Below are 12,535 nucleotides of genomic sequence, written 5' to 3'. Positions count from 1 at the left end.
TTGACTCGTAATGGTCATGAGTTTTGTGGACTTTTTGATTAATTTTATATGGGACAGGAACATATATATATATATATTATACGAAACAAAACAGAACAATAAAAAAAGACATACATAGAAACATTGTTCTAGATGATAAGATACACACAGATAAGCTATCTGTTGCTGGAATGTCTTGTTATAAAAAAAAACTACTAGACAAGACATCTACAATCAGATACCATAACACCTGACAATTCTAATTGATAACATATGCTTTACCTTTACTTAATGTTTGTTTCATTCGAATTCCCGGGGCAATTATTTCCGGTATCAATATCAATACTTTTAAAATGAAGCAAAAAAAAAACGTATTTAGGCAAATTGATAAAAAATCTAACGATATCACTTGAATTGCAATAGAAGATATTTCTTATAGATTCCCAAATCCTCACTGAGCAAATTTGATTCGTCGTCAGTTCCATTTAACTGTAAAGTAGATAATTATCTGTTGAAAAGGTGTTCTTCTATATCTGCCAACTCTCTATGAGTAATTTGCTACTATAAATTCTCACATTTACAATTTGTTATGGTCTAGCAGTGAATTTTAATGCAAAATTACGATACGTTCTTCAGGAAATACCAAATTTGTTATACAAAATAAAGCTTTGTTTCTAGCCGTTGCTGTTGCTGTAATGTTGAATATATTGAAAATATTTTATTGATATTTGAATAAATGTAACATCATACGCAATTATGTGAATTGCTACATACAGTTTCATCTACTTGGAAGATTTTTTTCTAAGTTCGTGTAATTTAACCAATGAGTGATATCAGGAAATAAACTCCATTTTATATGGAACTTGATTAAATATTAATATAAGAAAGTCTCCTCAATTAAGATTACAGATTTTTATAGAACATAAATGCAATGTAGATACTGAGTAATTAGGGTCTCAGATTTGAGCCCTGTGTTGTACTTGAAGTCTTTACATGGCGTCGGTACTAATGTTCAGAACGCCGCTTACTTTAAGATAGTTTTAGCTATCTATAAAACCTGGTTTAATCCACAATTTTCTACTTAAGGAAATGGCTGTACCAAGTCAGGAATATGACAGTTCTTATACATTCGTTTTGATTTGTTTGAGCTTTTGCGGCTATTTGATAAGGGACTTTCTGTTTTGAATTTTCCTCGGAGTTCAGTATTTTTGTGATTTTACTTTTTAAGCTACTGTTTCTGTTTTTAAAAAGAATTTATGGAGATCAGTTGATTTGAAGATATAATATTATATATACAATTTATTTAATCCCCAGTCACATCAAACCAAGATGTCAAAATTCATGAAAACAAAGACTAGTTTGAGTCGACAAATCCTTGGAGTCGAATTCAGAAATTTCAATGCGTTCAGGATGGTCGACCTTTTTTTCACACAGTCTATTAGGGACGACATCAAAAGATCGATATAGGATAAAAAAACTAAAACTTAAATCAAATATTTTGGGGGTGGGGGGCCAACATTTCTGCAAGTTTTGTTAATCCAAAATCGATTTTACATATATCCATATAGGGAAATCGATTTTTCCCAAATTAAGTTAAAAAAATGGGGGGAAGGGGGGGGGGGGGGGTCAGCGAAAAAACTATGTGAATTAAGGTTTTTTTTTATCCTACATTGAACTTTTGATGTCGTCCCTTACATCGGTGACCAAGCACACTAAAACAGTCTAGCCCAGGCCGCTGATACCTTACTAAATTAAATAAATTAACCATTTTCCACATATTTATTTTATCTAATTTTAATTTTTGTCCTTTGCCATGGCATTTTTGCAACAAAAATAACAACACTAAATTAGAAAAAAAAATCAGGAAAGGGCTTTACGATTTATATATGAAGACTATACTAGTTCATATGATGAGCTACTTTTACGAGCAAAGGTTTCATCACTGAAAATAAGACGTATGTGTAACATGATTATTGAATGTATCAAACTTTTATATAGATTCATTGTCACCACCATATTTACATGATTTAGTTGTATTGAAAGATTGTAAATATTATTTTAGATATTTTGATATTGTAGATATACCTAGGGTCCGAACATCAAGAACTCTTTTAAATACACAGCTACTGTTTTATGGAATGATCTACCTGATGATAGTAAAAAAAATGCTAATTTTAGTCAGTCAGTCAAAAATATTTTAAAGTCATGGAATGGAAATGACTGTAAGTGCACTGTTTTTGCAGATTTTAGTTAATATATTATGCTAAAAAGTTATTTACCATTTAGATCATACCCCTTTTTTTATAATATTTTAAGCTATCATGCATTATACCAGCTTTTATGCCTAGTTTACACTTATATATGCTTTTAGCTTTAATATCTAGCTTATACTTATATTCTGCTTTTTATCATCATGCTTTTTAGTGCTTCATTTTGTGCTGTGTAATTTATTGCATGTGTATGATGTGTTGTATTGTTATAAATGTCTTTGTATGTCGGTTAATGCTTATTAGAGCTTAATTTGTCTCTGTTTGTATACCTTGCCGACTCTAAATAAAACTTATTTATTTATTATTTATTTATTTATTTATTTATTCCGAACTTCTGTTTAGTAAATTGCATTTCATAATCAATATCAATTTTAATTGAAGTTATAGTTTATTTAATGAGCTATCAAAATCAGTTTCCATTATCAAGTCATGTTGATCTGTTTAAGAGAAATAACTTGAACATTGTAAAGTTTCGCTTTTATTTTTCGACTTCCTCATTTTAGGTCCTCCACTTTGCCGGATATGCTGAAAGTCCAAATCAAGTGACAACATTCCTACAACCTGCTTCCTGTCAACAGTAAACTATAACCATAAAGTTTATTATTAAAGAGAAATGGCTGGAAGATTACCCAGTGCCGGTGGCAGTAGACCTAGAACAGGTGCTTAAATAACCAACCAAACACATGCGACAACCATGCTTCTTTTTCTCACTCAACAATTTCTTTTATTTCGGGATCTTTACTCTTTCAAAAATGGGGGGATGGTATGAAGGTTTTCGTACATGTATTATCATTATTGTTATGTTGTGGATCTAATGTAGTTAAAAATCACACTAACTACTTTTAATTTAACAGTCAATCGTTAAAACATACCTATTAGCACAATAGAGTAGAATTTATAAGTTATATCCATGTCTGCCATCATAATGGACTTTTCGCCACATATTACAGGTAAAAATATAATTTCCCCGTCACTATAATCCGCTTCTTCAGAATCATCTTGTCGGTGAAAGATCGGAGTAAGACTTGATTGTTCAAATAGTAATTTAATAATGGCTACAAAATATACAATTGGTAGCGACGTTACGTAACAAGTAAATGTCCCGAAGGTTTGTGCGTGACGTTCCCGGAATAATCACAGATATTACATTCCTCCTTAACTTTGAATTAGAAAATGACTTTATAAATGTAAATTAAAATGTGTAAAATAAAGTTTGTTTACATTGATTTAATTATCACAGTCTCTGTATTGTTCACTAATGTTTTTGTAATAACTAAAAAATAGATGTTCACTTTCTCAATTTGTATAAATTATAATAGTCTCTTAAATGTTCACTAAATTGTATCGGTCTCCTGGTTCTTCCGCTTTATGTTTCAGTCCTGGTTTCCTGACTGTTGTCTCTGTTTTCCAAAGTTCTCTTTGTCCGCCCCCTCCCGCGCCTGTCTTGGGGGGGGGGAGGGGCCATAATTTTGAATGTCCACTGCCCCCTCCCGCGCATGTCTTGCGGGGGCCCATTTTCTTCATCTTCTTGTTTCTGTTTTCAGCATACCCTTTGATTTTCTCCTTGCATTGTCTGTCTCTTTCATATAAGTTTGAGTGATATATCTTCTATGGATCTCCTGTTTAGCTGTTTTAGTGTTTTTCTTTTTTAACTTATTTGCTCTGTTTTGTTGATGGGTTTCCTAAATAAGTTAACTTCTTTATTTGCTATTTGGCGTCCTGGTGTGACTTGGTGGTGTTTAAATCCCTTATCAATAGCAAGTTTCTCAGAGTTGAAAGGCGGTCCACTGTCTGGTATTCTTAACTGGTTTGTCTTTACAAAAGAACCATCAGTTCTAATCTGTATCATCCCTAGCTCAATCAGAGTGGATTTGCTTAGCAAGGGTGGAGAATTGATTTTTTCCTTTTACAACAATAAATTTTGTCTCTGTGCCACATGTTTTGTTTCTTATGATAGTTTTAAATTCTCCCTTGATTGGTAATGAATTTTGCAGTGTGCTCAACTTGATTTTACTCTTTTCTAATACTGGATTGCCGTATGTTTTGCTCTGAAATTTTACAAATTGATTTTCATCCATTACATTTACATCAGCTCCACTATCAGGTTCCAACTTCACATCTACGTCGTCTATTCTTATTGTCACTGTTTTGTCTTTTGATGCATACAACAATCACTTTTCCATTGTGGTATTAGATATTTTGTTTTATGACGTCAAAATTTATCGGGAACCTATTTGATATCCAGTAATGGCGGACAAATAGCAATAACGTGTATGCTTCTATGCTGATATTTAGCCAGTATTTGAAATCATCTCTGGAACAACAAGACCACCTGTTTTAATATGATCTCCACTGAATAGGTTGACATGCTCTACAATGATTCTAACTACTTTTTTTCGGTGGCAATATGTACTGTAAGAAACCAACTTATTTTCGAGAACAATTTATTTTCATGACTTTGGCAAGTGAAAAAATGAGGCGAATACAAAAATAGAGCGAATAAAAATCATTGTAAATATGTAAAACTTGGATATTTCCTTATTAAACTACACCAAAAAAATTAGAAAATTGCCAAATTTATAGATAACCACAAAGTGGACTAGAGAGGTTAAATATGAAATAAAGTATCCATGAAAATAAGTTGATTTACAGTATTGGCAAATGATTGGGGCTCTTTGAGAAAGTCTAGGATACAATTTTGGTTTCTCAATAATCAACATTTTATGAAGCATATACATTTGGTACAGTCCTTGCTTAAGGAGGCTCGAGGGTATAAAAATTTTAGAAAAAATTAAACATTTGTTTTTCACTACAAATTTTATTTATTACCTTTTGTAGTTGTTACTTTATCATATGGTACAAAAATCATTCAAAACAATCAATTCGTGTTGGCCCCAGATGACATTTAAAATGTGTACATCATTGAAATAGTTCCAAATTATCTCCCTTTGGTGGAAAAATGCCCTTTTTTGGCTTTAAAATTGAAATATCTTTTTTAACTCATCGGTGACATATATTTTTTAATATAATTTCCATATAAGCTGTACTTAAACTAAATTATTGTAAAATTTGAGCGATTTCTGTAATAAATTTCTTTTTTTATTTCGATATTACCTATATTTCTCCTATTACTTCAACCACCTTTACAAAAATGTATGCTTCTTTCGAAGGCAGATTGTGAGCGCAAATGAACGGTGACCCCACTTTTTTATTTTAATTTTCTATTAACTATAAGATAAAGTTCATTTATAGAAAAATATAGAGAAATCCTATATAAATGATTTAGACCCGCGAACCCCCTTAAGTCATATATTGGCAAAACATGTATCCCAATTACAAACATGTAAAACATTGGCAATCATAGTACATGTGTCCCTCCTAGCATACTGTTTCAAATCTTTAAATAAAAATGTTTTGTCTCAATGAATGTGATTTTGGTTAGCATCACACTATCAGTTGGCAGTGCTAGCATTTCACTTGTTTGGTTCTGTTTGGATGGAAAATATGGCAGCAGAGGCATCAGGGGTTAAATTTTTTTGTAAAAGCTAACTAGCCCAGGACTTATTGGCAGCAGGATTTTACTAGCCCTGTCGGAAGAACTGCTAGTCCATCAAAACTGACCTGCTAGCCCTAGCATGCCTTAAAAATCCAGAGTTTGCTGCAAAATACAAAGTGGGTGTCCTTTCTTTTGAAGGAGACATTATACACTGTATTTAATAATTTTTGTTGATTTGTTATTTATTCTTTTGGTGCTTAACCTAACTTAGTTGTTCCCATATTCAAAGCAGACTTTTTTTTTTTGCGTGTTTGGGGCAACTAACGGCAATATTCACAGAGCATTTTCTGTTTTTTCATCAGCAACAGCAAACCTTGCCAGGGGAATCATTGTGTCCCAGTTCTGCCAACTTTTCAGGAAGTGAATTCGTGATTTTTTTGCCAAATTGTAAAGATCAAAGAGAAAAAACAATAGTTCAAAGGAAAATGCCGCCAAATAAGCATTAACATGTGTGCGTCTCGCGCTAAAGACTTGGCAGCCCTTCTGTCCTGGACACTATTAATTTTTTTCCGCGGCTTTGCCATGTCGTATTTAGCATTTTTGGGGGATGAATTTTCAGCCTCGTTACTCCTTTCATCTACCGTTTTTCGTTTTGAAACTGACGAAGTTCCTGGGGTTCCCGTACTAAAATATTAAGAAATATTTTGTTGCATGGTTTCGTGCTCAAGAGCTGTGCAACAAGACAGGTCAATACCAATCAATACATCATGCCCCCAAATACTGTTAATTGGAAATCTCGTCACGATAAGCAATATACAATACCCCAAGCCATGGTATGAGAAATCGATATCTAAAGTACGAGAATTGCGATCAACATATGATATCAGGCCACCCAGAAATGCCAGAGTTATTTGTTCTATTTTTAAAATATGTACAACAGGACCTGTACAAACCAGTTCAAATTCTTGGAATCCCAGATGATTTAATTGAATCGAATTGGCTAACATAGAATAGTGATGAAGGGATTTTTCACTTTCTATTTTGGAAACGTCAAGAATTTTTTGTTACTAGTCCGTCGGGCATATTGGATAACACATTTTAATTGCCCGAGGCGTAAATGATCTAGTCCCGGGCGTCGGGCTAGTGGATTTTTTAACCCCTGGGCATTCTTTTATAATGAAGGACAAGTTTAAAAAGAAATTGTTTAAAGTTAATATACTCAAAAGTATAAGCACACAATCATGAATATTAACCTAATAATTTCAATCATGTTCAGTTTACAACTAGATCTTTATCAGATATAAGTACACAATGTAATTTTTTCATTTAATCATTTCAGGTGCTAGACCTATTGGAACTGCCATCCAAGGAGGTACTGCTACCCGCTTGACAACAGCAATGAATCCTGGTACAGCTAGACCAGGAACCAAAGGGGGATCAGTAGCTGGAGGAGGGGCCTTACAGTCTCAGTTAAAGGTGGAAGACAGGCCAATGACACAACAGGGGTTAGGAGGAATGAAAACTGGAGTCAAAGGTCAAGGTCGAACTGTCAAGGATAGAACTTACTTTCTAGGATTAGTTAGGAGTAAAATAAATGAATTGAATGGTGAAAATACAAGGTTGAATAAAGAGATAGAGAATAATTCAGAAGAAAATTCAGCTTTTCTGACCTATGAGAAGAGGGCAGAAGTATTAGCATCAGAAATAAGAGATTTACAGGGAGAGCTTGGTGACTATAACACACTGGTAGATAAACTGACCACAGACGAAGACATTCAGGACGTAGAAATGGACTTACAAGATCTGAAAAATTCAAATGAAAGGGAGGCAAAAAAAATCGAAGAGCTGTTTGAAATAAAAAAGCAAAAAGAAGATCAGATCAGACAAATAGAGCAGGAATTGGACCAAGAAAAAAGAATGGCGGATAATATTGTTAATGACATGAATCCGAAAATGAGAAAAAAATATTTTGAAATGAAAGATGTTAATGAGCATATGTTGAAACAGTTAGAAAGAGGTCAACAAGAACTAGATGTTCTTAATTCAAAGATTGAAAACTCAAATGAAGAACTATCATTTTCCCAAGTTAAACAAGAAGCTGTTCGTCTTTATGAACAATTAAATGACCTTGAAATGAAGAGAGATGCTTTAGTCCAAGAAACAAAGAATCAATCATCACCAGCAGAAGAGAGAGAAAAGTTACTAAAACAGGTGAAAGAAGATAACCAGGAAATAGCAAGCTTGGAAAGACAGACAAATGATCTGAAAGAAAAAATAGAACAGGTTCAAGAGGAAATCAGACAATTAGATATTGATATAGAGGAAAATCAAGGGGAGAGAAATCAAAAGTACAAAGAATTAAAGAAAAGGGAGGAAACAATAGATGAGTTCCTTAATTCATTTGAAGAATCTAAACATCAGGAACATCAAAGGGTGACACAACTGGAGCAGAACACTATAGCAATACTGGAACATATGAGTAGAAATATGGGTCGATTTTCAGCACTACCATCCCCAGCAGAGCTCAGTACCATGAAAGAAGATTTAGCTTTTAAGGCAGGAGAAATGAAAAAATCAGAAACTACAACTCTGGGGCTTGCTGCAGAAAGTGACAAGTTACAAGTGGACTTACAGAAAGTGGAACAGCTTGAAGATAAAATTACAACAGAATTAGTTATGTTAAGAGAAAAGAATTCAACAATGGAAAAAGATTTAGAAACTTATTCAGATTTGGACAAGTTAAGGGATCTATCAGAGAAGAAGAGGAAGAGACTCCAAGAGGACAGAATTTCACTTCAAAGACGCAAAGAAAACTTTAAAAAGGTCATGCAGCAGTTGACCTCTAAATATGAAGGTATGAAAACGTCGCTAGATGATAATGAAACATACATGCAGCTTGGTAATTTAGAGAGGAAATGGCAACATCACGAACAAAATAATTTCGTCATGAAAGAATTCATTGCTGCTAAAACAATGGAATGTGATTTCCGACCAATAAACAGACGTGTGTTCAATGCTATTCAGGATTTCAACCAACAATTACAAAGTCAAATGGCAGGAAAGCCTAGCATGTGATCCAATGTATTAAAAAAAATACATTGCTGTACATGTTACTTAATTTATTATTAGAAAAAAGTGCAAAAACTAATTGATAATTTATGACTTGCTTTCTTACTAAAAATTATTCAAAATTGTAATTTTCAGTCAGTTACAATGGCTCTTGTCATTAGACAATTAAAATCTATTGAAAGCTAGTAAAATCATAAACTAAATTATGTGTTTTTGAAATATTAAATACTATTTGTTCACATAAGTAGTATCATAATATAAGTTTGTTCAGGTTCTGGAGATATACATGGGTCAAAGTCGATCCTAAAGTTTGATTATTAAAAACTTCATCAATAAGATCAAAGGATTACAAATAAAAATGAAATGAAATCCGGGTCAATTGTGAAAAAGACCAGCAATGTTTCATTGTATGGTGTCTTAAAATTGATATCTAGAAGTTACACATAATCTTTATCAATACAAAAACACAGGTTTTATAACAAGCACTTACTCACAAAATCTGAATCGCAACAGTAAAGTCTAAAGAAAAACAGAGTTGTAAGTGGTAGAATTTTTAGTGCTTGTAGATATGAGAGCCTTGCAATAGCTTTATGTCAATCTGGCAGATTTTACTGTTTATAGCTCCTTGATCAATGTTATGTTTTCTGGAGTAAAATCCATATCTATGAATCTATGAGCAATCGGTCAACTCTATTAGTTGTATGGGATAATTGTGAGTTTCAAATGCTAGTGTGGCAGGGTTCATCCAACTTTGGTCTCATTTACATGGTTAATTGGTGAATGTTAAGTTTTCATTGTAAGGTTCATAAACCATGAGCAAGGGGTTAACCATATTCTGTGAATTTAGTGATTGTTAGTGTTAATAGATATAGGAAGAGTGCCAATTAGACAACTCTCCATCCAAATAACAATTTAAAAAAGTAAACCATTATAGGTCAATGTACGTCCTCCAACACAGAGCCTTGGCTCACACCGAACAACCAGCTATAAAGGGCCCCAAAATTACTAGTGTAAAACCATTCAAACGGGAAAACACCTGTTTTTCAGGGTTCTTTTGATTATGACCTCACTTTCATGGTTCATTGGTAAATATTAAGTTTTTGTGGTGAGAGCTTTTTCTAGAATACACTAAGCAACAGGTCAACAATATTTGGTGTATGGAATGATTGCAACAAGTACATTTCTGTAATAGCGGAGTTCATCTAAAACTTGAAACCATTCATTGGTAATTTCAACTTTATGTGATACTTTATGTTTCAGAAGGAAGAAGACCTGAATGCTTGATACATTGTATACAGATGCCTTATGTGTCTATATGGTCTGGCATGTGTAATGCTTCATACATTGTATACAGATGCCTTATGTTTATATGGTCTGGCATGTGTCCATTGTTCTCATTTTCATAGTTCAGTGACAGCTTGAAAAGTTTTTTTGTCCTGTCAATTTCTCTTTTTCTGTTAACACAAGTAATAGGATAACTATATTTGGTATATGGGTTCCGTGGAAGGTCTAATTGTCTGTCATACTGTGTTCACCTGACTTTAACTTCATTTCATGGAACAGTGATTAAGGTTAAGTTAACATGGTTAAGTACATATCTCAGATACTATAAGCAATAGGTCAACTATATTTGATGTACCAAATTAATGTGTTCATGTCGAACTAGTAGGTTTCATTTGACTGTGACCTCGTTTTTATTGTTTATTGGTCAATGATATTTTTTTATAAGGTCTATTTGTCAGATACTATAAGCTATAGGTCAACTATATTTGGTGTATAGAGTGGTTGCATGGTGACATGTGTCTGTTTGGCAGGGTTAATCTGACCTTGACCTCATTCCATGGTTCATTGGTCAATGTTCAATTTTGATAATTATCAAGTCTGTTTCCTGGATACCATAGGCATTTCATTGTTGTTAACAAAACTTTATAAAAATCAATGAGATCATTTACATACCTGTTAGGTTAATGGTGATCATTTTCGCCATATCTTTCCATGTTTTCTTCAGTTTATGTTCAGGTCTTTATTTTTTTTAAGTATACTGATATTTCTATATGAAGATAACTTCAAATGCAAAATATTCTTAGCTTGAAAACGTGTTTCTTTTGAGTAAAATCATCTGAAAAGTTGGATTAAAGGGTGTTTAAAATTTCCTATTTTTTTGTCAACGAGGGACACATATTCGCCATTTTTACATATCTATTTAAAACCAAATAACTGCAGCTTTAAACAATATTTATCAAATAAATTTCATTATAGACGAATAGCAGACATTTGAAAGGTGTAAAAAACTGAAATTTAGGGCAATCTGTCAAAGAATTACTAAAGAATGCTTCTTTGAAATCGTTTTTTTCATTCAGGAAATTGGCTCAAAATCGTTGTCCATTTTTTGGTCCTTTGCCGTAAGTGCTGAAATTTAGTCCCATTTTCAAAAATAATCCTATTTGTTATAAAAATATAATTAAACGGCATATTTCTTCCATTTCAACCATCCTTTGAAGTTTTTACACCTCAAAATCATAAAACGTAGAAATTGTGTCCACGGCGAATATGAGTGCCACACTTTATCAATTTATTTATTCAGTTTGGTGTTATCAGGAAAAGGCAGATGAGAGTACAAAATACAAAATTGACCTGTTATTCATCACACTAATAAATAAAAAAATCAGAACCATATCACCAGGCTTTGGAATAAAAAAAAAATCAGTTACCTGGATAATAAAATTGAGAAAGGAAATAGGGAATGTGTCAAAGGGACAACAACCCGACCATAGAGTAAACAACAGCCGAAGGCCACCAATGGGTCAATAAGTACAATTTCATTTTTTTTTTCTAAATACATTGGCTGAAAGTCTGGCAAAATTTGGTCAACAAGAATGAATGCAACTGAAGTCATTATTTTGCACTTATATTTGTCTACAATCTTTGATCTGCAGGTCATCATAATACACCTACGAACTAATTTAACAGCTGCACTCCAAAAAAAGTTACAAGTACAATTCAGAAATTTTCTGTTCAAATGACAAATGTTGGTCAACTGGAAAAAAGGGATGGGTAACTTGGTCTGTAAATCATAAACCAATGTATCAACAAGCCGGATCAATATCTGCATGATGTAGACAAATGTCTGACTTCAGAAGAACTAAATGAAACTCTTTATTTTATAGTAAATATATATTTGTCTAAAAAATGGAAACAATATATATCTATAAAACATAAAATAAATCATTAACAAAGTTAAGGCACAATGTAACAGTCACAAGCGGTCAAATAACAATTATAATTCTATGTATATATAACTCTACTTAAAAATGTAAAAAAGACAAAACACACATTACTCTATACTAACCCCCAAAAAATACTTATTATGCAAAACATGAAAAACAAATCCAACAAAACTTTTGATTATCATTATTGAATACCTTACCAATCATGCTTGTAGTTAATACTGATTTATTTATTATCCTTATTTCCTCTTTCCAAATTTATCAAATGATATGAACTAATTTCTTTGAAGAGAAATACATTTTTCTACATTGTCTAGGGCCAATCCATCTTTGCTAGTCAAGGGTTACGATCCACTCCCATTCTCTTTACGAGAAAACGGGAGTGGATCGTAACCCTTGACTAGTGAAGACGGGGCCAATCACCATTATTGTCCAGTCCTAAACATTATTTAATTGGAATAAACATGTAGTAGGCAACTTTATTAAAGTTCAAA

The 12,535-nt window shown here is 32.8% G+C and overlaps 1 protein-coding gene across 1 annotated transcript; it reads left to right on the top strand.

Annotated features, from left to right (window-relative positions):
- Nucleotides 1–2,756: 2,756 nt before the first annotated feature.
- On the top strand, nucleotides 2,757–9,017 carry LOC139518734 (intraflagellar transport protein 74 homolog). The gene is made up of 2 exons (XM_071310230.1): nucleotides 2,757–2,908; nucleotides 7,085–9,017. Exons 1-2 carry the CDS (start codon nucleotides 2,863–2,865, stop codon nucleotides 8,818–8,820), a joined length of 1,782 nt encoding a protein of 593 aa, XP_071166331.1. The 5' UTR covers nucleotides 2,757–2,862; the 3' UTR covers nucleotides 8,821–9,017.
- The last annotated feature ends 3,518 nt before the right edge of the window (nucleotides 9,018–12,535 follow it).

This window comes from Mytilus edulis, chromosome 4, assembly GCF_963676685.1.
Source record: "Mytilus edulis chromosome 4, xbMytEdul2.2, whole genome shotgun sequence".
In the NCBI taxonomy this organism is placed as follows: Eukaryota; Metazoa; Mollusca; class Bivalvia; order Mytilida; family Mytilidae; genus Mytilus; species Mytilus edulis.
Note: the sequence above shows the minus strand (reverse complement) of the source record. Positions and strands in the feature narration are given on the sequence as shown.

Coding starts and splice junctions, on each gene's coding strand:
- LOC139518734 (XM_071310230.1), top strand. CDS start 2,863: ATGGCTGGAAGATTACCCAGTGCCGGTGGCAGTAGACCTAGAACAG. Junction 2,909..7,084: donor TGGCAGTAGACCTAGAACAG/GTGCTTAAATAA, acceptor TAATCATTTCAG/GTGCTAGACCTATTGGAACT.